The sequence below is a fragment of the Micropterus salmoides genome, unplaced genomic scaffold (assembly GCF_014851395.1).
Source record: "Micropterus salmoides isolate LMB-PRFRI ecotype aquatic unplaced genomic scaffold, ASM1485139v1 Ms_hic_scaffold_2157, whole genome shotgun sequence".
Lineage (NCBI taxonomy): Eukaryota > Metazoa > Chordata > Actinopteri > Centrarchiformes > Centrarchidae > Micropterus > Micropterus salmoides.
Genome location: NW_024041326.1, coordinates 1,583 through 24,381, shown reverse-complemented (window position 1 = coordinate 24,381; position 22,799 = coordinate 1,583). Strand labels below are relative to the sequence as shown.

Genomic DNA, 22,799 nt, shown 5'->3' with positions numbered 1-22,799 from the left:
GTTAAGTAGCGTTAGCTACATTAGCTTCATAGCATTAGCTAGCTAGCTAACTATTTAGCTAATTAGTCTTATAGGCATTGACAGTCCCACATAGCCCCCCTTATCCTAACCTTCACAGGGGTGTGTGCCTAAACCTAAGTCAGTGGTGATTGTATACCTGCCTCACGGCTGATCTGCTGGGTTCACCTCCTTTGTGTCGCTGCGGTCTCCATGTGTTTATGTCATGGGAAGATAAGTCACGTGATTTACGTAACGTAGGTCCGGTTGGGGAGTTCGAAATTGTCGTTTTGCAACACATGGACAAACGTCCCCGGTAGGGGCGCTACTGTAGGATACACTCGAGTAATTTGGTAGTTGGTAAAAACGACCATGTTGTCGTTTAGGTTGGAGGACTTGTTGCTAAATACAGAGCTCAACTTGAACCCACTAACTAAATGACTCTTTGACAACATTATACTTCTTGTTTACATCCCCCAAAGTCCCCAAATTATGGGAGATTCGGGAGACACACAGCCAAATTGCCATTTTACTTTCACTTTGTTGTCCTGGTCTCCAGAAAAGTCTCTAAAAAGCCACTTACTCACTTTTCATTTTTTCATTTTTATTTTTTGAGCTACTGAAAAATCAACTGGAATAACGAAAAAATATATATATAACTATGAATACTGATAGATCAGTGTCACTGACATTTCTGAAATCTTCACTTGTCGATTATTGTTGATGGTGCTCTCCCTTACTTTAAGGTTGCCTCCAGAGCCATGGATATCCTCATGGAAGAGGTTTTCAGTGTGACCGGCAACACCAGCCATGAAACAGGACTAGAGAAACTAAATGGCACCCAAAGCCAAGGACTCAACCACAGTGACCCCCTGGACATGTTTATAGGCATGGAGCTTCTTCTACGCTTCAAACCTCTCTTCCTGCCTCTCTACTGCCTCATAGTGGCCGTGGCTGGTGTTGGAAACTCTTTCCTCTTGGCTTGCATCTTGGCTGACAAGAAACTCCATAACGCCACCAACTTTTTCATTGGTAACTTAGCAGCTGGAGACCTGCTGATGTGTTTGAGTTGTGTCCCACTGACTGTGTCTTATGCCTTTGACAGCCATGGCTGGGCTTTTGGGAGACCACTCTGCCACCTGGTCCCCTTGCTGCAGTGTGCCACAGTGTTTGCATCAGTGCTTTCACTCACTGCCATTGCTGTGGACCGCTACATTGTTGTAGGTATGGGACTTAATATAATTTTTACTTGTTCTACTTCTTCTTCTTCTTCTAGGATTTGAAAATTAGTTTCTCTCGAGCCATATGGTGTGGGTGTAAAAAGGACACAGTGGTAGACAGCAATGCATGCTGATTAGTCAACCCTCAAATCCAACCAGGAGATACTGAGATGAATGGGCTGAAATCAACAGATTGCACTAATTTTATTATTCATTGAAAGACGCTATAATACTATACACATTTCAAACATGGTGGCTTTAATGTGTGAAATAATATACTGATTTGGGGCTGTTGGCTATGCTATGTCTGAAATTGTTCACATTCTGTTTCAGCTCACCCAGTACGGAGGAGGATCTCTGCTTGGGGTTGTGGTGCAGTGACTCTGGGTGTGTGGCTTTTATCTCTGGCCCTGGCCGCACCTCCGTCTCTCTACACGCGCTATCTGGACCTGCGACCCAGTGGCATCAACCTGGTAGTGTGTGAGGAATTCTGGCCAAATAGTGGCAATCTGCGGCTGCTGTACTCCTTCTTCATTCTCATAGCCTCCTATATGATCCCGCTGCTGTCGTCAGCATATCCTACTGTGCCATCACTGTCAGCCTAAGACGCTATTCAGTACCTGGAGAGCCATACAATAGCCAACAGCGCTGGAGCCAAAGGAGGAAGAGGACTTTCTCTCTGCTGGTGGCCTCAGTGCTGGCCTTCGCTCTGTGTTGGATGCCCCTGCAGGTGAGTCTTACAGTAAAACTAAACTGTGAGGCATTCTTAGCTTGAATATCCTTCTTCTTTACTCCTTATCTGAGTTTGAATTTGAGGAAGATCTTGATTTGTGAGTTAGACTTGTAAGGGAGATCAAGTTTACACTCTTGTTGGTATCTGTTAGCAAATCATAAATTAGAAAGCAGTGAAGTGATGAAAAAAGAGTGAAGCTTTAACTGTCCATGAGATGATTCAGTTTTATACATCATTAACCACAGGATCTCATCATCAGGTAATTGTGTCTACAAAACCAATATTATGTCCACAGTGAGCCATACAAAAACCTCAGATCATCATATTACTGGAATAATAGGGCAGGGTTTACATTGCGGTAGGTTTGCACAGACCTGGGGCGCCGTTACACCAAAAGCATTCTGCGAGAACTGCCTACACACAGATCACAAATGGTGGCAGCATGACATTTCATAAGTGATTTTCTTATGCAAATTGCAGATACATTTGCCAGTCCTACTGGGCTGCAGGTGTTGCAAGTATGCCATTTGTTGTGATTATTGAAGGGTGTCAAAATGTGCAAGAAGAAAAGTTGGATTTAAGTTAAGTGTATTTTTAAGAATTAATACAGATTCAGCTCAATTAAATACAACCAGGGCTATAACACAAGTTTGTCCATGTCACTGTGTAGGTGCTGAATCTGTTGCTGGACCTGGATCCAGACTTCCAGATCATGGGGAAGCGCTACATAAATGTCTTACAAGTCTGCTGTCATTTAGTGGCTATGAGCTCTGCGTGTTACAACCCCTTCATCTATGCCTCACTGCACAGCAAGGTGCGCATGCACTTAAAAGGCTACCTCTGTCCTTGTCGCAATCGTCAGAGTGGGATGGTGGAGAGAGCAACGTCCAGGAGCTGATTTCCGACTGCTATGATACAACCACTGTAGCAGCTCCTGATATGCAGAGCCCTGTCCTTACCCACAAGCTAACACCTGCATCTCTATGTTAATGTCTGAGGTGTCCAGAAAATAAGATAACTGCTCAACATCCATACAAACAAGATTCCTCCCATTTCTTTTTGTGGCTTCAAGACAGTTGGTTCTCACATGTACAGTGTCACCATAGGCAGCACTAAACAAGGCCATTTATGACAAACAGGCAAGAAGCAGATCCCGACCAGACTGTAGTTTAGTATAATGATGAAGACGATTAAGGCATCCACTGGGATCCCTGTTTTTTCTTGGATGGCCAAGCTGCTGACATAGACGTTAAGCAGATCATGCAGCTCTAAAAAGGCCAGCATGGGCATAAACAGACCCTCAGGCTGAGGGGCTCTGAAACAGACTTGCTAGAGGCTGAGACCAGGGCCTGATTTAACAGTAGACGCTTGACTTTGGGGAGATGACCGGACATTGAACTCTTCTCACAAGACATGGTTTAAAGACCAAGAAGAGGATGTGCAAAAGACACAATGTGGCTGTTTTATTTCATCCCTTGTACTGACTGTCTGTTCTTCAAAATTGTATTCTTAAAAGCAGTTATGTCCTTCTTGATTTACCAACATTATATTCGATTTTTTGTGTTGAAATACACATGTTATTTTTAATGTTATTATGTAGTATTCATTCTCTGTTATTTGGATCCACAGTCTAACTTTGTGTCATCTGTGCACATAGACAAATACATTTGTGTTTGTGCATACATGTGGTGTGCACAGTTTGTGTGGACCTGGATGGAAAAGATCAATATGTACAGCAGTGCTGCACTTCTGTTTGTAAAATATAATCAATACCAAATGCATAAAGGTGTTACCTGATGAACAAAGACTCTTTGGCTCTGTCTGGAAAATAAGATAGACACAATGATCAACTTAGTATTCAGAGCATGAACAATAAAGTCACCCATAAGCATCACTGTGCTGTCTCCCCTGTCGTTCATTTCGTGTGATTTATGCTTTCATTGTTTGTCAGAGCCTGGCTATCAAGTCCATTTTTGAACATGCTTCGTGTTAAAAGACACTGGCTAATGTGATCTAAATTACATTTAAGCAGCATTCAATTCAATATTCAGACTTCTACAGTTTTATTATTATTGCTGGTTATGATAAAAGGGATATATTTTTCTACATCACACATTCATTCATAATCATTGTGCAGGGCAGATTGTCCATCAACAAACCCAGCCCATTCAAAAATGCCAAAACACCATTTTTTTGGTCAGCCAGCTGGCAGCAGCAAAAATACTCAATGTAGCTTTAGTGCAAGCTAATAAGCCCCAGCTCCCCAGCCAATACTGCTGATGCAAACTGTCACCTTTTAACAATCAGATTACTTTGCTGCCTGTTGCTCGGCAGCTGGGTTGCCCTGACTTTTCTCTTTAAGTGAACCTTGAGACTACTTTCAGCTCTACTCAATTTGATTTTCCCTCTGATGCTTTTTCTATAAGGGTCTGCAAGAGTTATAGTTTTGTTTTTAAGAAGGGAGGTCAGTTTGAAAGGCTCCCTCCAATGCAATAATGTCACACAGAGTGTCGATCCACAGTTAAAGCCCATCTGAAATCGTCAGTATGACTAAAGGAGTAGCTATTAAAGTTAAAGTTCAGGGGAAGAAAGACATCCCAAGGTATTATTAATCAAGAGTGTAAAGTCAAAAACCCAGCTAATTTGCTTCATCTTAACTGATGAGATCAGATTGGTAGCATGCGCAAACAACCCCCACAAATGTTGTGAAATTTTGATTTAAAAAGGTCATATTATGCCCATTTTCAGGTTCAAAATCTTATTTAGGGGTTTTACCAGAACAGGTTTACATGGTTTCATTTTCAAAAAACAACATATTTTTGTCAGACTGCACATTACTGCAGCTCCTCTTTTCACCATGTATGTTGAATGCTCCATTTTAGCTATGGAGTGATGCATCTTACCTCTACAAGATCTTTGTTGGAGTTGCACATGCACAGTCAAGGACTACTAGCCAATCAGAAGCAGAGTAGTGTGGGCCTGAGAAGCAGGTAAACAGGGCGGTTCAGCTGTTCATGTTCCCCCTAGGAGCTTAGCAACCTATACTGGAGCAAGAGTTTCAGAGTGGTGAGTTATTAATTTGTAACAAAATATCTTTAATCCATAATGTTTTAACTCTACATCACAGTAACAACTTTATGTCCATTAACTGCCTGGAGGGTTAGCTAATGTTTGGAAGGGAGAGGAGAGGCAGCAGGCGGACCTCTTATCACTGTGTGCTCACTGTTTTTCCACTGGTGTTTTTGAGGGTGTGTCATACTATTTGCTAGGAGAACATTTTGACCCGCATTTTGCTGTGACGTCACAGAGAACAAAGGGAAAAGGCTGGACTACAAACAAGCTGTTTTCAGTCAGTTCAGAACTGTGTTTTCTATGGGAGATGGGAACTCCCTTTGGGCTGGACTTTTTCATGCACAAAAAAGGGATATAACTCAATAAAGGAGAGGGACAGAAAGCATAATATGACCTCTTTAAAATATTCAAATTGGAGCCCTGGAGTGAGAAAAGCACAGAAATACATAAGCTAACCAAAATTCTTTACTTAGGCAGATTTCACATTAATGACCCAATTGAGTGTAATGCTGCTGTTATAAGAACTTTACACCAGGCGCTGTCTTCAGCTTCACTCTACAAAAAAAGCCATAAAAACATTTTCACCATAAATTGATGCAGAAAAAGCAGAAATTGTTTTAAAAAAAATATTCACCAGAATGCAGGAATTGGTGTGTTTAATGCTCAAATTTTTCATATAATTCAGCATAGATAATTTCTTAAAGTGTTGAAATCTCGTCTCGTCACGTTCCCATAAACACAAAATTGTGTCTTGGCAACGACCCCACAGACGTTAAATAGCTGAGTTTCTCTACCAGTCATTCAAAACTGAAGAAGTCTCTTAGATGAAGTAACGAGAGGCAGGAAAGGATGTGGTAGCTGGCGGTCAGGCGAGGAGCGAAGGGGGAACCAGGGAGAGCCGTGGAGGCGATGCAAGAGGGGAAGGCAGGTAGGTGAGCCCAGCTGACCGAATGGGAGACAGAGGTGAGTGGACCTGGTGGGGGAAACAGACAGGGTTAGTTCAATGAGATAGGAGATGGAGAAGTAAGATGTGAACAAGATCATAAAAAGCTTGAATGTAGCAGTGGCACCAAGTCTGGAGCGGCGACAATCAAGCGGGGATGGAGTGGAGAGCCGGGGTTGAAATACTGGTAGAGATGAGGCTGATAGCTGGCAGGTGTGGCGGTCGGAGGTGGAGGTTGATGATAGACAGCTGTGGGTAGTCAGCTGGGCTCCGGAGCGGAGAGAGGGAGAGCACACACAGAAGGAGAGGGGAGGAGACACAGGAGAAAATAGGATGCGGAGAAAAAGGAGTTAAAAAACAGGGCACTCACCGTCAGCCGGGCTGCCACCGCAACAGTTGTAGCCAATTCTGCGGTCTGGTTGCTGCCACACCGACCACTGGTCGCTGCCACACAGACCACTGGTCGCTACCACTAAGGGCGCTAAAGATTGTGGTCGCTGCCACACAGACCACTGGTCACTGCCACTAGGAGCGCTAAACATAGTGGTCGCTGCAGGTGGGTCCGGGAGTATAACTGGATCAAAGTGGCCTGCGACATGTCCTGGTTTCTCTGTAGTGTCCGAGGGTTTTTGGAGTTTCAGTGGACCCAAAGACTGCTATGGACCCGAGTACAGACTGGCTAGAGAGAGTAGATTAAATGTTAATTGTAACTCAATTATTTGCTCAACCCCTCAGACTGTTTTTATTTTCCATTTAACTCTTTTAACCCTGATTGTACACTGCACTGTAACTTTTATTATTTTTTAATGTGTATTTTTTCAATTTCCCTTTTTTATATTTCCCTGTTGCTTTTATGTTTTATGTAAAGCACTTTGAATTACTTTGCTGTTGAAATGTGCAATACAAATAAACTTGCCTTGCCTTGCGTTGTTTTAATAAATATTTTTTTTACCACCAATTTGTCAACGTAACTGTAATTTCACTTAAAATTAATCACATGCCCGTTTTCTCTGTTGCTTGGAACAGCCACTATTCTGGTCAGGTTCTAGCTGCGTGCTCCCGAGCCTCTTGCCGACTACAGCTGCAGCTAACGAAATGCAGTCCATTAACACCCCAGCATAACAATCCAACACAAATTCTACGTATGAATAAAAAAAAGAAATAAAGTTATTTGTGAAGCCCATCTGGCTAAACGTGAGTCAAATTGATGTCGGGTGAAAACACAATCAACATCAGAAAGGCTTGAGTCACAGAGAGAGATCTTCGATTTGTTTTGAAACTGACAAAACCGACACAGAGTTGGCTTTCACCCTACTGGACAGGTGAAGTAACATTACTGTAAAGCATGTGCTTTAGTTGGCTCAAGTTAGGTTACATTAGCTTGCCAGCTAAAGCCGATCAGTTGCTAACATTATCCTGTTCAAAATACTACAGCTTTATCAGAATCAGAATCAGGTTTATTGCCAAGTACATTTTCACATACAAGGAATTTGCCTTGGTATAAATTGTTGCTTACAGTAGAATTAACTTAAATAGAAATATATAAAAAAAATTAAAAAGGAGATCAAAAAATGTACAAGTATACAAAAAATACAATAATACTATAATACAATACTGACAAGTATGTGCAAAAGTGTCTTCAGAGCATTGAGCTCCAGACAGTTCTGGCTGCACCAGGTCACCAGATGGTCAATCTCCTACCAGTAGGAGGACTCATCCCCACCTGAGATGAGCCTAATGAGGGTGGTGTCATCCGCAAACTTCAGGAGCTTGACTGACCGGTGACTGGAGGTGCAGCTGTTGGTGTACAGGGAGAAGAGCAGAGAGGAAAGAACGCAGCCCTGAGGGGAACCAGTGCTGAGGGTCCTGGAGTCAGAGAGATCTTTTCCCAGCTTAACATGCTGCTTCCTGTCCATCAGGAAGTCTGTGATCCATCTGCAGGTGGAGTCAGGCACGATGGTGGAGGCTTTGAAGCAGGCTGGCACATGGCATGTCTCCAGTGAGGTGTTAAAAATGTTTGTGAACACCGGAGACAGCTGATTGGCGCAATGCTTCAGGGTGGATGGGGAGACAGAGTCCGACCCAGCTGCTTTGCAAGGTTTCTGCCTTGACAGTCTGTTGACTTCCCTCTCCAGGATGGTAAGAGAGGGGGAGGAGGTGGAGGATGAGATGGTGGACTGTGGCCGATCAGTGGTGTGACGGGTAATGGTGTCAGGTCTGTCCCATTGTCTTTCAAAACGACAGTAAAACTGGTTCAACTCATTGGCAAGTTGTGAGTCGTTCATGGAGTGGGGGGATTTAGGTTTGTAGCTGGTGATCTGTCTGAAGCCTCTCCAGACAGAAGAAGTCATTTCTTGAGAACTGGTGCTGTAATCTCTCTGCGTACAACTGTTTAACATCTTGCAACACCTTGCTACACCTGTACTTTGACTCCTTAAACCTGGCCCGGTCTCCACTCCTAAATGCCTCTTCCTTTTCCAATCTTAGCTGTCTGAGCTTAGCTGTGAACCAGGGTTTGTCCTTTTTATAACTCATCCTGGTCCGTGTTGGAATGCAGCTGTCCTCACAGAAGCTGATGTAGGACGTCACAGCCTCTGTATACTAATCCAGGTTGGTGGTAGCAGTCCTGAAAACATCCCAGTCAGTGCAGTCCAAACACGCCTCGAGGTTCTCTACAGCTTCACTGGTCCACTGCATTGATGTCCTCACTACAGGTTTACACAGTTTTAGCTTTTGCCTGTAAGCAAGAATCAAGTGAACCATGACATGGTCAGAGTGACCCAGTGGAGCTTGAGGTACGGTGTGATAGGCACTGCTTAATGTAGTGTAGTAGTGATCCAGAGTGTTCCCCTCTCTGGTTGGACACTTTATGAACTGTCTGTATTGGGGAGTTCATGACTGAGGTTTCCTTTGTTAAAGTCACTAAGAACAATAACTAAGGAGTCCAGGAAGGTTCGCTCTACTCACAGTATCTGGTCAGCCAGCGTGCGCTGTGCGTCGTGCACATTGGCCTGCGGTGCGAAGTAAACACAAAGAAGAAAGTAGGTAGCAAACTCGTGGGGAGAGTAGAATGGTTTACAGTGTTGCTGAATCACATGAGTCACATCATTACACCAGCCACTGTTAATGTAAAAACAGACACCTCCACCTTTTGTTTTGCTGGACAGTTGGAAGCCAGTCAGCTGCAGTCTGGTATTGATCCACACAGCCATGTCTCCGTGAAGCACAAAATAGAAGATAAAGAAAATAGATCTCTGTTTTTCCCCACCAGTAGCCGAAGTTCGTCCAGTTTATTGCAAAGTGAGCGCACATTGGAGAGAAATATTCCCGATAGCGGTGTCCTCTTCGGCGTGGTCGCACCAGTGTACCGGACCTCCTACCTCTCCTTCGGTGTCTCACCACGTGAACAGCGGAAAGTGAAGCCTTGACCGGAATGTCCAATAATTCCACTGATGACATGAGAAAAGTCGGAATTAAATCCGCTGGTGTTGTTCCCCTGATGTTTATGAGCTCTTCTCTGGTGAAAGAGCTCTGGGTATCACAGCAGAATGCAAAGTTAACAAACGTAAATAAAACAAACAGAGTGCACCAAAATACCACGGCTGCCCTGAGCTTTCCTTACCTTATGGCTTTCCACATTACTTCACCAGCTAACACTACCCATATTACTATCCTGTGTACCACCAGTATTATCTCAAAGTTTTGATTTTAGCCTGCAAGAAAGAATGTAACGGTAAAAAGCAAATATGGAGTGATTTGTAAATACTGCACCGTGATTTGTAAATACTGTGCCGTGTAACAGCTGTGCCGCAGTTTTGTTCTGACCTCTTCTCGGCATCACTGGAAGTGTTTCAGCAGTGGAGCGTGCAGCCTGCCCCATGTTACTGACTTGTTAATTTGCTGCTTCTACTACTTTCTTCTTCTTCTGTGACCCCGTTTTGTTCTGTTGTCTGCAGGCTGTATTTCCCACAGGGAGCATTTCAGCGTCTGATGGAGGCATAGACTAGAATGGCTCCAGCAAATGCAGCGCAGCCGTAAAGCAACACAAGCAGATTCAATGGACTTTGTGGTTTACTGCGGTCTAACTGTTATAAATTGCGGCATTGTGGATTTAGATTTTGGCTTTCAACGATTATGAAAACAAGTTAATTGAGATCAAATGGTTATTGTGCTACATGCTGTTTCACAATGACACTCATTTTGCCTGGTGTTATAAACACCAGCGCACCCTTTCCTTTACAGCGGCGCCCCTGCCCCTTCTTAAAAGCTCAAACATTATCTCAGCCAGGCTATGATGTTTTGTTCAGCTTGAGCCAAGATGACGGCGTTGATAACTGCTACAACTTGCTGGTCACTATTATTAGCTTAAGCTAGTAATAGCTTTTACACTGCAGAAACCAGCCTAGCAACTAGTGGACTTTTGTTAACTAACAGATCTGCTGTCCTCTGTTTCACCGAATCCTGGCTCACCGAGCGCATCCCGGACAGCGCACTTCACCTACCGGGATTTAATCTCATCCACGCGGATCGCAAAAGGGAGCTCATGGGAAAATCACAGGGAGGCAGACTCTGTTTCTATATAAACGAAGGTTGGTGCACAGATGTCACAGTGTTGAAGAAATCATGACCAGATAACTAATGTGGAGAAAAAACACCCAGACTCCATGCTCATTGTTCTTGGGGACTTTAACAAAGCAAACCTCAACCATGAACTTCCAAAGTACAGACAGCATATTAAGAGTCCCACCAGGGACACTGGACCACTGCTACACAACATTAAAGGACGCCTATCGCTCTGTTCCCACATGCAGCCTTAGGACTCTCTGATCACTGTCTGGTTCATCTTCTCCCGACACACAGGCAAAAACTGAAATCTGCTAAACCTGTTGTAAAGACTGTGAAAAGATGGACCAATGAGTCAAAGCTGGAGTTACAGGCCTGCTTTGACTGCACTGACTGGAGTGTTTTTGAGCCTGCAGCCACTGACCTGGACGAACTAACTGACAATGTGACATCTTACATCAGTTTTTGTGAGGACATGTGTGTGCCGAATTAAAACCTTACATACAATAACCAAAAACCCGGTTCACAGCGAAACTCAAGCAGCTTCGTCAGACCAAAGAGGAGGCCTTAAGAAGCGGGGACAGAGTCTTGTACAACTAGGCCAGGAACACGCTGACTAAAGAGATCAAAGCTGCAAAGAGGTGCTATGCTGAAAGGCTCAATAACAGCTTTGCAGCCAACAACCCTGCGTCAGTGCAGACACTCACAAACTACAAGAGACCATCCCCCAACACTGCTGGTACTCAACAACTGGCAGACGAGCTGAATGGTTTCTACTGTAGGTTTGAAAAGCCCAGAGTCACCCCTCTCCCCCACTCCAACACCATCTTCAAACAGTCACCTTTCCCCTCTGATCTCTCACCTGCATTCAAGATCTGTGATGAGGACATGAGCCACCTCCTCCAAAGGCAGAAGATCAGGAAGGCTCCTGGACCTGACGATGTTTCACTATCGTGCCTGAAAATCTGTGCGGACCAGCTGGCCCCCATCTTCACTCAGATCTTCAACAGATCACTGGAGCTGTGTGAAGTTCCCTCCTGCTTCAAACGCTCCACAGTCATCCCAAAAAAAACCTCTATCTCGGGACTAAATGACTACAGGCCCGTCGCCCTGACATCTTTAGTCATGAAGTCCTTTGAAAGACTGGTGTTGGCCCACCTGAAGGACATTACAGGCCCCCTGCTGGACCCCCTGCAGTTTGCCTACAGGGCTAACAGGTCTGTGGATGATGCTGTCAACTTGGGTCTGCATTACATCCTGCAACACCTCGACTCTCCAGGGACATATGCAAGGATCCTGTTTGTGGACTTCAGCACGGCATTCAACACCATCATCCCGGACATCCTCAGCACCAGACTCACCCAGCTCACTGTGCCAGCCTCCACCTGTCAGTTGATCAAGCAGAGGATGTACTTCCTGCTTCAGGAAGCTCAACCTGCCTAAGGACCTGCTGATCCAGTTCTACACAACCATCATCCAGTCTGTTCTCTGCACCTCCATCACTGTCTGGTTTGGATCTGCCACCAAAAAGGACAGGAGCAGACTACAACAGACAGGACTGCAGAAAAAACCATCGGTGCCAACCTGCCCTCCATTCAGGACTTACATACATTTCCAGAGTCAGGAAACAGGCAGGAAACATCACTGCAGATCCATCTCACCCCGGACACAACCTGGTCCAGCTCCTCCCCTCTGGTAGGTGCTAAAGAGCACTGTACGCCAAAACCAACAGACACAGAAGCAGTTTCTTCCCACAAGCCATCACTCTGATGAACAGCTGATTTCTGACAGTGTCAGGAACAATTCCTGTGTAATAACCCAGTAACTCTGTCTCTAATCAGCCACCTGTTTACTGGTTACCGCTTATTATTTATTTATTCACCATTCTCTATTTCAGTGCTGTTCATACTATGTCATATTGTATATACTGTATACCAATACACCTACCTCGGGTCATAAGGTCATAGGTCTTATTTATTTTTTCCAGCATCCTTTACACTATGCTCCATCACACTGTGTACATGTGTACATGTATGCATGTATGTGTATGTGTACCTGTATATCATATCCACCTTCAACATGTACATAATGAGAATAATAGTTTACTCTTGCATCCTTTGCACTCTGATCACTGCACTATTTGTCAATATGTCTATATTGTATGATTTTTAATAAACTTCTGAAATTAATATTATGGGAATATTAATTCATACCTCGAAAAAAAGGGAACCACCGGAGATTCAGTTCCCTCAGGGTCTCTGGCCCCTGAGTAATGTTTAATAATTACACAACGGCTTCTCTTACCACTGCTACGCTACGATACGCAACTCTACCTGTCCTTCCCGCCAGACGATCCCACCGTCTTGGCGCGGATCACAGACTGTCTCTCGGACATATCTGCATGGATGAAGGCTTGCCACCTTCAACTAAACCTCTCTAAGACTGAACTCTTGGTCATTCCAGCTAAGCAATCTATCCACCATAACATCATACTACAAACTGACTCTTAAACCATCACTCCAACTAAGGTGGTGAGAAACTTGGATGTCATGATTGATGACCAGCTGTCCTTTTCAGACCATGTTGCTGCTGTCTCTCGGTCATGCCGTTTTGGTCATGCCATGGTTATCTCTCGCCTCGACTATTGCAATGCCCTCCTAGCAGGTCTTCCAGCTTGTGCGGTGAAACCGCAAATCTGGTTCTTCCTCTTCTAACACCTCTAACTCCTAACCTCTAACATGCACTTCCTGTGCTCTTCTTCTTCTATCCCCTACAATTATCTTGTATTAATTGCACTTTTTTGTTTTGATTGCACTTTTTGTTAACTCGTACTTCCTTCCCTAGGTATTTACCCCATTGATGTGATATGTACTATGAGCTCTTACTAGTATTTATTGCTGCTCTTACTAGTATGTATTGTCAGTTGTAGATCTGTATGTGATGCTCTGATGATGCTTGTATGTTGTTCTTCAAATGTAAGTTGCTTTGGATAAAAGCGTCTGCCAAATGAGTAAATGTAAATGTAATGCTGTAACAGTGAAGAGCACTTGCTAATCCTGTCAAGCAGTGTATTACAAATATACTTGAACAATATAAGTGGGTAATTGGACACTAATGTACTCTACAAAACTTATTTTATGTGTATTTGAGCTAGTCAGTGAGGAAAAATACAACAGGATGTGGTGTTTGTCATACACAAATTAAAAGCTTTAGCGTTTGACACAGAGTGCAAAACAGTATTACATTCACAAGCAAATCCTGCAGATGGGTAGTGCAAATAAATTATACACTCCCTGGCCAGTTTTTGGTATACACAACAGCTTTTCCACATATTCTACCTTTTATTCCACAATAGCTTTTCTACATATTTCATCACAGTTTATAATGGGCAGTTTTTGTTAAAAGTCTCCAAAATGTGTTAATACAACTATAGACTCACCAACCACAGCTGTTCAATTGCTTGTTAACACAAATACTGTAGCTAATCAACCAATCACATGGCAGCAATTCAATGCATTTAGGCATGTAGACATGGTCAAGACAACTTGCTGAAGAAAGGGGATTTAAGTGACTTTGAACGTGGCATGGTTGTTGGTGCCAGACAGGCTGGTCTGAGTATTTCAGAAACTGCCGGTCCACTGGGATTTTTAGAATGGTCCGAAAAAGAGAAACTATCCAGTGAATGGCAGTTGTGTGGACGAAAATGCCTTAATGTCAGAGGAGAATGGGCAGACTGTTTCGAGATGACAGAAAGGCAACCGTAACTCAAATAACCACTTGTTACAACCAAGGTATGCAGAAAACCATCTATGAATAGACAACACATTGAACCTTGAAGCTGATGGCTTACAGCTGCAGAAGATCACTCCGGGTGCCACTCCTGTCAGCTAAGAACAGGAAACTGAGGCTACAATTCACACAGGCTCACAAAATTGGACAATTTTGAAAAATTGAAACAAAACGAAGCCTGGTCTGATGAGTCTCGATTTCAGCTGCAACATTCAGATGGTAGGTCAGAATTCATGCGCAAACAACATGAAAGCAGGGATCCATCCTGCTTATATTAACGGTTCAGGCTGGTGGTGTGGCCTCCTAATTCATCAGATCTCAATCCAATAGAGCACCTTTGGGATGTGGTGGAACGGGAGATTTGCATTATGAATGTGCACCCAACAAATCTGCAGCAACTGCGTGATGCTATCAAATTAATATGGACAAAAGTCTCTGAGGAATGTTTCCAACACCTTGTTGAAAGTATGCCATGAAGAATTAAGGCAGTTCTGAAGGCAAAAGTGCTGGTGAGTGTATGTTTATTACAGAGGTCGCAGTGCAGTTCTACACCAATGCAAACTACAGCATCAATAGTAGAACTCTCTGACAGTGACAATCAAAATTGAATACTGAACGTTATTATTATGGCTGAGCTGTTTTAAGTTTTGCAAACTTTAGTGATTTTCATCATGTAAAGCTTGTATTTAAATGTTTAAATGGACTTGCTCTTCAGCCTCTTTGTAAGTACATTAAGAGACTACAGAGCAGCAGCAGATCCAACAGAGAAGCTTCAAGAGGTAACTGTAAAGTTTTATTTTGCAAAATTTCTTTCAGGAAGGAGCAAAGTCTTGGAACTTGCTACCTAAACAAACTTCAAACTGCTGCAAACTTTACAACCTTTAAGAGAGAGGCCATAAAATAATAATTAAAAAGAGAAAGTAAGGTTCATTTTCAAAAACATACATCTCTGTTTTATATGTTGTTGTTGTGATGTTGATTATAAAGACTAGCTGTTTCATTAAAAATACACTTAATAACACAGGGAGCAGCAGGAGAGAAGCAGTTTAATAGAAATATTAACTGATTAGCAGTGATTGTTCAGAGGAAGTTACCACCACCACCAAGGAAAAAAATTCTACTGAGTGCTGTTTTGTGTATGTGCAACAATACTCGACCTGATGCTAAAATAACAGTCTAATACAGTCTAAGAATAGCTTGTCTATATAATGCATTTAGACCAACACTTCATTATGAGGCTATGAGTCAGAACAGATAATCAATGAAACCATATTGCTTTCCCAAGGAGTCCAGCTACAGCATGAGTTAGCTCATTAAAACTGCTGTATGAGCTGAGTGTAGAGAAAATGGATGTGTAATGTCTTGAGCCAAATGCCACGGGGTGGACTGCAGTTTTGAGTAATAGACTTGACTTCTTTCTAACATTTATATAGTCACTTTTTCAATTAGTGCTTCTTCAAATTGCCATTGACTGGTAAGAGTATTGAGGTGAAATAATAGAGTAAGGGAAGGACATCTTTTGAGAACCTTTCGTGAATTCACACAAATGAGGAATTTCCATATGGTCCTAAGCCGAGCTATCTTTTGAAAAACCTGAATCTGCTGGGGCATATGAAACCTCCCCAGTCTTGGGTTGTCTTAAAAGACTGACATTCTATTTTTGTCAACAAGACCATCAGTCACTACTTTGCAACTACTCTAAACTGTCTGTGGCCCATTAATTTCTACTGAAGATGTACATCTCGAAAGGGCTCAAACTAGAGTTTAATTTTACTCAAACATGGGTAAATTTTGCAGGAGTTTGTTATTCAGACTATTTGCATCCAGGTATTAACACATGTGATGCTCTAATGAGTAATTCCAGCAACACGGTTTGCCTTTTGTCGAACTAACTGAAAATAAACCAGTGTTCATCATAATTAAGGAACATGTTACTCAGTACAACTGTGTGGCTCATGATGATGTTTATTAATAGTTTCTGGACAACAATAGAGGTATATAGCACAGAGGAATGAGCTATATCAGACTCTGACTACACAGACAATACTTGTATGTAGGATCAGTTCATTAGTTTTAGTCTTTTTATCTGACTTTTTGAAATTAAGAAAAATATAGAATATCACCAGCCTTATCCATATCCCAGTATTTAACAGAGCAACACTAAATGTGTGTGTGTCCCTATAAACAATCACATACAACACATTTCCAAATGTGTTTTGAAGGAAAGTTATGGCATGCGTTTTTATCAGCATAATAGAGTGGCATTTTAATGGAAGTATCTGCAAAGCCGCAAAAACATGTCAGCAAAATGTTCACTCTCAACATAGTTAATTCGTTTCCACTCATGGACTGGAAAAAACATTGCCATTGAAAATATTTCAGGCAGCAATTATGTTTCCACTTAAGCATATTAGGCAAAATATTTTAGTGGTATATGAGCTGTTTTTTTTTTATGACACAGGGTTTCTGTATACCATGTAAAGACCAAGGACTCATTATTATAGACCTTTAAAGAAAGAGAACTGGTCGTGCAAACCCTGACAACCTGAGGGTTCATGCTGGTCATATGCCAAGTGCTTAGCTAGTGATCGATGTTCCCTACAAAGAGCTCTATTGATGCGTGAGCAAGCCACTGTATGAATAATAGAAAAGTATAAAACAGCCTTAATAAACAGAAAGCTCTTTGTTTCTGTTTCTTTCTTTCATCATTTACCTGTCTGCCTACCTGTCTATTGTCGATTAGATACATTGTCAATACACCTTCAAAACTTCAACTCTCTTTATGTCTTTCTCTCTCTCTCTCTCTCTCTCTCTCACACACACACATACAGGTCTCCTGATTGTAACCTTTGCCCACACATGTGCCGCATACAGCTGTGCTGGATTTATGATTACCTTTATATGCGACGGTAATGGCAGAGTGCTTGGATGTATGTGCTTCTTACTACTCATATATGTATAAAGTGCAAAATTGATCATCACATATTTCATTACTGCAACAAACTAAACAACCTGAAACCCAAGCACCTGTTCAAACCACTGGTTTATTTGGATCTACATTCAACATGTTTCACTTACAGTCAGACACTGGACACACAGCCACACTAATGAATGGTTTTATGTCATACTTTAGAGTTAATGCACCTATTGCAGCTATATCAGGGTCGCACATAACAATCACAATATCCTTGGATAGATTGGAGGGAAAATACAAGGGCTCTTAAACTCCAGCAGTGTCCAACCACAAAACAGAAGTGGCTGCCACTGAAGAACTCTTGGGAGAGCAAAGCCTGGAAGTGCAATCCAATTACAGAGCTTTGAGATGCATGTAATTCAACCCCCTCCTCTACACAATGCAGGATATAAGGGGGGAAACAGACAAAGGCGAAAATGTGCTTCTCTCAAAGGATGTCCGATTGTCTGAACATGGATGGTTAATTATGGAATGTGAATAATTCTGCCAATTACTCTTTAACTTTGAAGACATGAGTCTATTTATAAATAGATATGCATACAAATACACAGGTGCACTGGTCCACCCACATACAGCTTAGTTCATATTAAATTATTAGACTTTCCTGTGAATTCAGTTAGGGCACAGTTTCTGTCTGTCTGTGTCGTTCGATGCCTCTTCCAGCACAGTTTCAGCTCCTCCTGGACTCCGTTACTGACTAGCACATACAACACAGGGTCCACTACGCAGTTCAGACTGGACAGTGCCAGCGTACATGAGAAGTAAAAGTGTATTTGTTGTTCAAACTTGCAGTAACTTTCTTGAGAATGTGCATAGAAGACCAGTGAGCGTATGAGCAGGATAATGTGATATGGAGCAAAGCAAATTGAGAAGATCCCAATCACCCCAAAGGACAGCAGGCGGACCTTCCTTTTAGCCTGGGCACTCAGGCCGGGACTCTGACCCACAGTGGCCAGTACCCTCCAGTAGCTCACTGCTAAGACCAGTAGGGGCAGCAGGAAGCCAATTCCCACTCTGAGAAGGTTGAACAAGGCGACAGGCTTCTCCATGGGATAAGTCTCATAACAACGGTCATCATGGGTATCTTTGAGATTGTCATTGACCAGTAGGATGATGTGCATCGCCATCACCACAACATAAACAGTAGCGCACTGTATCCAGGCATAACACGATGTACGGTGCGTCTTGGAGCGGAGTGGATAGGTGACCACCAGGCAGCGGTCCACGGAGATACTGCAGAGGAGGTAGACGCTGATGTACATGTTGGAGTAGTAGAAGAAGCCAGCTAACTTGCAGGAGATAACACCTAGCTTCCAGGTGTGGTCCTGCCGGTAATAATTGATCCAGAGGGGCATGGTGAAGAGGAAAAGCATGTCAGAGATGGACAGGCTTAGCAGGAAGATACCCAGAACATTTTGCCGCTGCACTTGTTGCCAAATTGGGCCCAGGGTCAGCACATTGAAGATCAAACCAAAGATAAAAGCCAAGATGTAAACAGACATCAGAAGGTCACTGATGACACTCTCGCCGATTTGAACACACTCTGTTAAGTTTGTGGATGTCGTTGGTGTGTCTATGACATTCATTGTTACGTTGGTTTTCTGTCACTTTCTTGGTTAGAAATTCCCCTGCAAGCGTAAAAAAGAAAGAGTTTCATAGTAAGAGTTTGACTGAGTAAAACTGACACAGACAACATGAGCTTGCTCCTATGATACTTTAAAATCCATAGCACGGCTTGGACATTTTGTGTCCCCCATCCTATTTTGTGGTCCAGCGAGCTCAAGAGATAAAATCATTTGGTTGTCCTCTGATATTTATGAGTGTGGTGCAGTTTAGCTCAACGGTTTATGGTACAGAGAGATGTTTCCCCCGTAGAGCGGATACAGGCTTAGTCATGCAGTTTCCCTGATGATAATAGTTTTCACCTGCACAGTACTAATAGAAACTGAGATTGGCAAATTTCCCTCCCTATTGCCTCAACTGCTCTGGAGAAAACATGTCATGCATTTTCTTCATAAATGAACCTGTTTCTGTGGAAACTGAGAGCATTAAATCATTATATTAGATGAATTAGATGCAGAAGCCTCTGCTACCAACCCCCCTAGCCGATCACATTATTAAGTTAATGCTGCTTTTTGTCAAACTCTCTATAAATTGTTGCACTTCTTGGCCTGCATGTTCTAAGTCTGGTTGGCAGGCAGGGGCAGCTTAGACTGAACTCGCAAAGAGAGCATTTGCATTTTACTGTAGTAAGTGGATAATACAACTTAAATCCAATTTATCGGTGCAATGAGAAATTGTTATTCTGTGGGGACAAAATAATGCTTAAGCATTTCTCCCAGACAAGAGGGATTTAATTTGTTTACTGTTGCTTTACAAATGTGTAATGTGAACTTCATGCCATATATGAATTAATAAATTAATTACTTCCCTGATTTACACTGTATATGCATGGTCAGTCTTAGTTCATCATAGAGCTGCGATTCCAATCTGTCAGGCAGACACATACTAGATATTAGTCTGTCTTGCTTCCTGTTCAAAAGGTTCTGGTGCTGGAAATAGCACGAAAAGGCCAAAGCGAAATGACTGCCCACACAGGTAAATGTCATCTGTAACAGGGTTATAATAAAGTCAACAGTCTCTTTTTAATGTTGATACGTCAAATCACATATATTAAGGTTTGTGCATGTTTTTTTGTCAATTTATTTTCTGAGATTTCAGCATTAGGAAATCTAACCTATGTTCTGTGTCTTTATGGCTACTTTTCTGTATCTCAGTGGCATTCTTTGATATTTCTTTCCACTCTGTGTTTTGTTCTATCTCTTAGGCTTGGCACCGGTGTGTTTATTGGCTCAGGAAGCATCTAATGCCATTAACGTCTACACAGAGATCGGCTGTCCCATCCAAACTCAATAATGGAGAAGCCATTTAGAGTCAGACCATCTTTAGTGAACGACAATGTGTGCCTGTGCACGTATGTGTGTCTTTGTTTGTGTGTAGTTGTGTGCATGCACGTAAACGTAGGTGTGTGAAAATGGATGTGATTTAATGGATTATTCATAATATTATCAAATAATGTTGGTTGGGAAACCACACTGACTCGGATATTGGAAAGTTTTGTTCATAAATCTGAAATTTTCATCTAAAATGATTCATAGGCTTTTGTTTAGTCACCAGGCTGGCTGCTCTGACTAACCACACATTAGACTTCCCCTCTTAGTAATAATGGGCCAATTACTGTGAAGAGTTTGTTCTGTCCACATGTTGTCATCTCTGCTTTTCACAATCAGTATTTTGTTTTTCCTCTAGTGTACAAGTTTTCATCTGGTTAATGTTTAACATGTAAAGCGTTTCCATTTTATTTTATACACATAATCCAAATAAATGCCTGCTTTATAGAGCTGGCCCAATCTTCACTCCGTCCTTTTTTTCCATCTGAGCCAACAATGCGTTTGTTAGTATTATAAGCTAAACTAAGCCTGGTTGTTATTATACAACCTTGTCCCCAATGAGGCTTTAAATGAGCAAAACTTCAAGAGGTGGGAATGTGCTGAATGCCAAATATGGAAGAATATGTTTTATTTTATGTTTTATTGTTTGCCTCCCTACTAACACAGCTGTGTTTAAAATATATCACAGTCCACCTGTTCCTGTGAAGTTCCACTATTTTTTCCTGTCAAGCAGTTATCTGCTGTACTCTCTAAACTGTTGTAGTGACCACCACTGGGAGAAGCACAACATTCAATCCTGCTGAGAGTCAACCCTAATTATTTTTGCAACGCTGACTCACAGAGCCTCAAGCATGCCGTCTTTCTCTTGACAACAGTCCACTAGGGACAAAAAGAAAACTAGCAAAGAAAGTGAGGTTTTAAACTGAATAAATACTGTCAACACCCGTCTTGCGCTTTTTTAACCTTTTCAGGGTTACTTTTTTGAAGTGTTTTTTAAGTCTAGCATAATTTTCAGACATCTTACATCCAGAACTGTAATTAATGATGACCTCACCTGTTGTTTTTGTGTGTCTTGATCCTTAAAGAAAGCTGTCCAGTGGGTGAAGACTTTCAGACATATTGCAGAGCTGTTTCAGGTTTGGCATAGTTCAGTCCAGTTGGGTCAGAGGACAAGCATCAGAAGAGTGTCTTCAGAGCTACTGACATGTAGCCAAGCCGCTACAGTCCCACATGGTACTCTCAAATGATTACAACACTAGATAATGATCAGCCACTACAGAGGGCAACCGTTATTCTCTCTGTGGACTGTCAGATTTTTTCGTTCACGGTGAGATGACTTGCCGTTGACAGCCACAGTTGAAATGTCAGCATGGAGTGTGGGGAAGAGATGATACGAAGAGCAAAAAGAGGAAGAAACATGTAGGAGGAGGGAGGTTTTGGTTTTGCACACGTGCACGGAGGAAATGGGTTTCAGGGGTAGGGAGAAACACTAGACTGTGATGAACCAGAAATGATGCAGATGTTAATACTCCCTAGCTTCTTCTATCACTGTGTGCTCTGTGGACCAGGGGAAATTCTACAGGCACACAACTACATTACATGTACCTAACGTACCCAAACCTTGAATTCCCCATTGTACTTTCACATCAATATGAGTCTTTTCTTTGTGTACCTAGTGTAAATATAAATCACAATGGATATATAAGATACAGTATTTAACCCAGAACAACCTTGTGTCAGTGCAATATCCAAGGCTTTTTTATGTTTATGAAAAGAATCTGTGACTGCAGCCCATCTCTTAATGTGTTTAGAAAACATTTCCACTAGCTATGAATGTTATGAATTTTTCTATGAGCAAGAATGCATACCTTTGGTCTGCTACATAAAGAGCTGAGAAAGGGAAAGAGGAAGCTTAGAAAGAGGAAATGGTTAATAAATTTAGCCAATGACTCTTACAGTAAAATATTCCAAAAAGCGCTTGCCACTCCATCACTGTTGTGTTTTTATTACCTTAGAATGAGCCTACAGTACATTCTAAGGTACATCCATACTCAACATACACCCATACATCCCCTTTCGTGGAAGTCACCATTTTGCGGCGCCATGTTTCTGCAGTAACCCAAATGGAACACTGCTCTACAGAGCCCACTTCGTCACCAACGTGAAAATGTATGAAGAAGAAGGAAGAAGAAGAAGAAGTAGTTGTAGTAGCTGTAGTAGTTGTCTGGTTTATTAGAATTAAGTTAAATTAAGTAAAATTTGGACATATGGAGGACCACACGTATTATTTAGCACAAGAGCCGACAGAGCGCGTCGGTCACCCTAGCTTCTCCTGTACGCTTGCAAAGGGAGAGGTGAATGGTGACTAAGCTGTTGGTTGCAATTCACAACCCTCACCACAAGATTGGCAATATCGAGAGGGAGAAATGTACATATTGGCACATGAGAATTGTTTAAAATTTTAACCTATTGTTTAAATTTAGGTAGCTTACTGTAAATATACTCTAACGGTAAACTGTGTACCTTAGAAGTGCACATGACTCTCTAAAAAACAAAT

At 42.2% G+C, this 22,799-nt stretch overlaps 1 protein-coding gene, 1 long non-coding RNA gene and 1 pseudogene across 2 annotated transcripts; 1 reads left to right on the top strand and 2 right to left on the bottom strand.

The window, feature by feature from the left end:
* The first annotated feature begins 740 nt into the window (after positions 1 to 740).
* LOC119916761 lies at positions 741 to 3,145 on the top strand (annotated as a pseudogene).
* Positions 3,146 to 5,471: 2,326 nt separating this feature from the next.
* Positions 5,472 to 6,261, bottom strand: LOC119916762. The gene is made up of 2 exons (XR_005447154.1): positions 6,093 to 6,261; positions 5,472 to 5,995 (listed from the first exon to the last, which is right to left on the bottom strand). It is a non-coding gene; the product is annotated as an uncharacterized LOC119916762 (long non-coding RNA).
* Positions 6,262 to 17,341: 11,080 nt separating this feature from the next.
* LOC119916764 (G-protein coupled receptor 4-like) lies at positions 17,342 to 21,626 on the bottom strand. Its single transcript, XM_038736735.1, has 2 exons — positions 21,297 to 21,626; positions 17,342 to 18,919 (listed from the first exon to the last, which is right to left on the bottom strand). The coding sequence occupies exon 2, from the start codon at positions 18,875 to 18,877 to the stop codon at positions 17,873 to 17,875; it is 1,005 nt and encodes a 334-aa protein (XP_038592663.1). The 5' UTR covers positions 18,878 to 18,919; positions 21,297 to 21,626; the 3' UTR covers positions 17,342 to 17,872.
* Between the last annotated feature and the right edge of the window lie 1,173 nt (positions 21,627 to 22,799).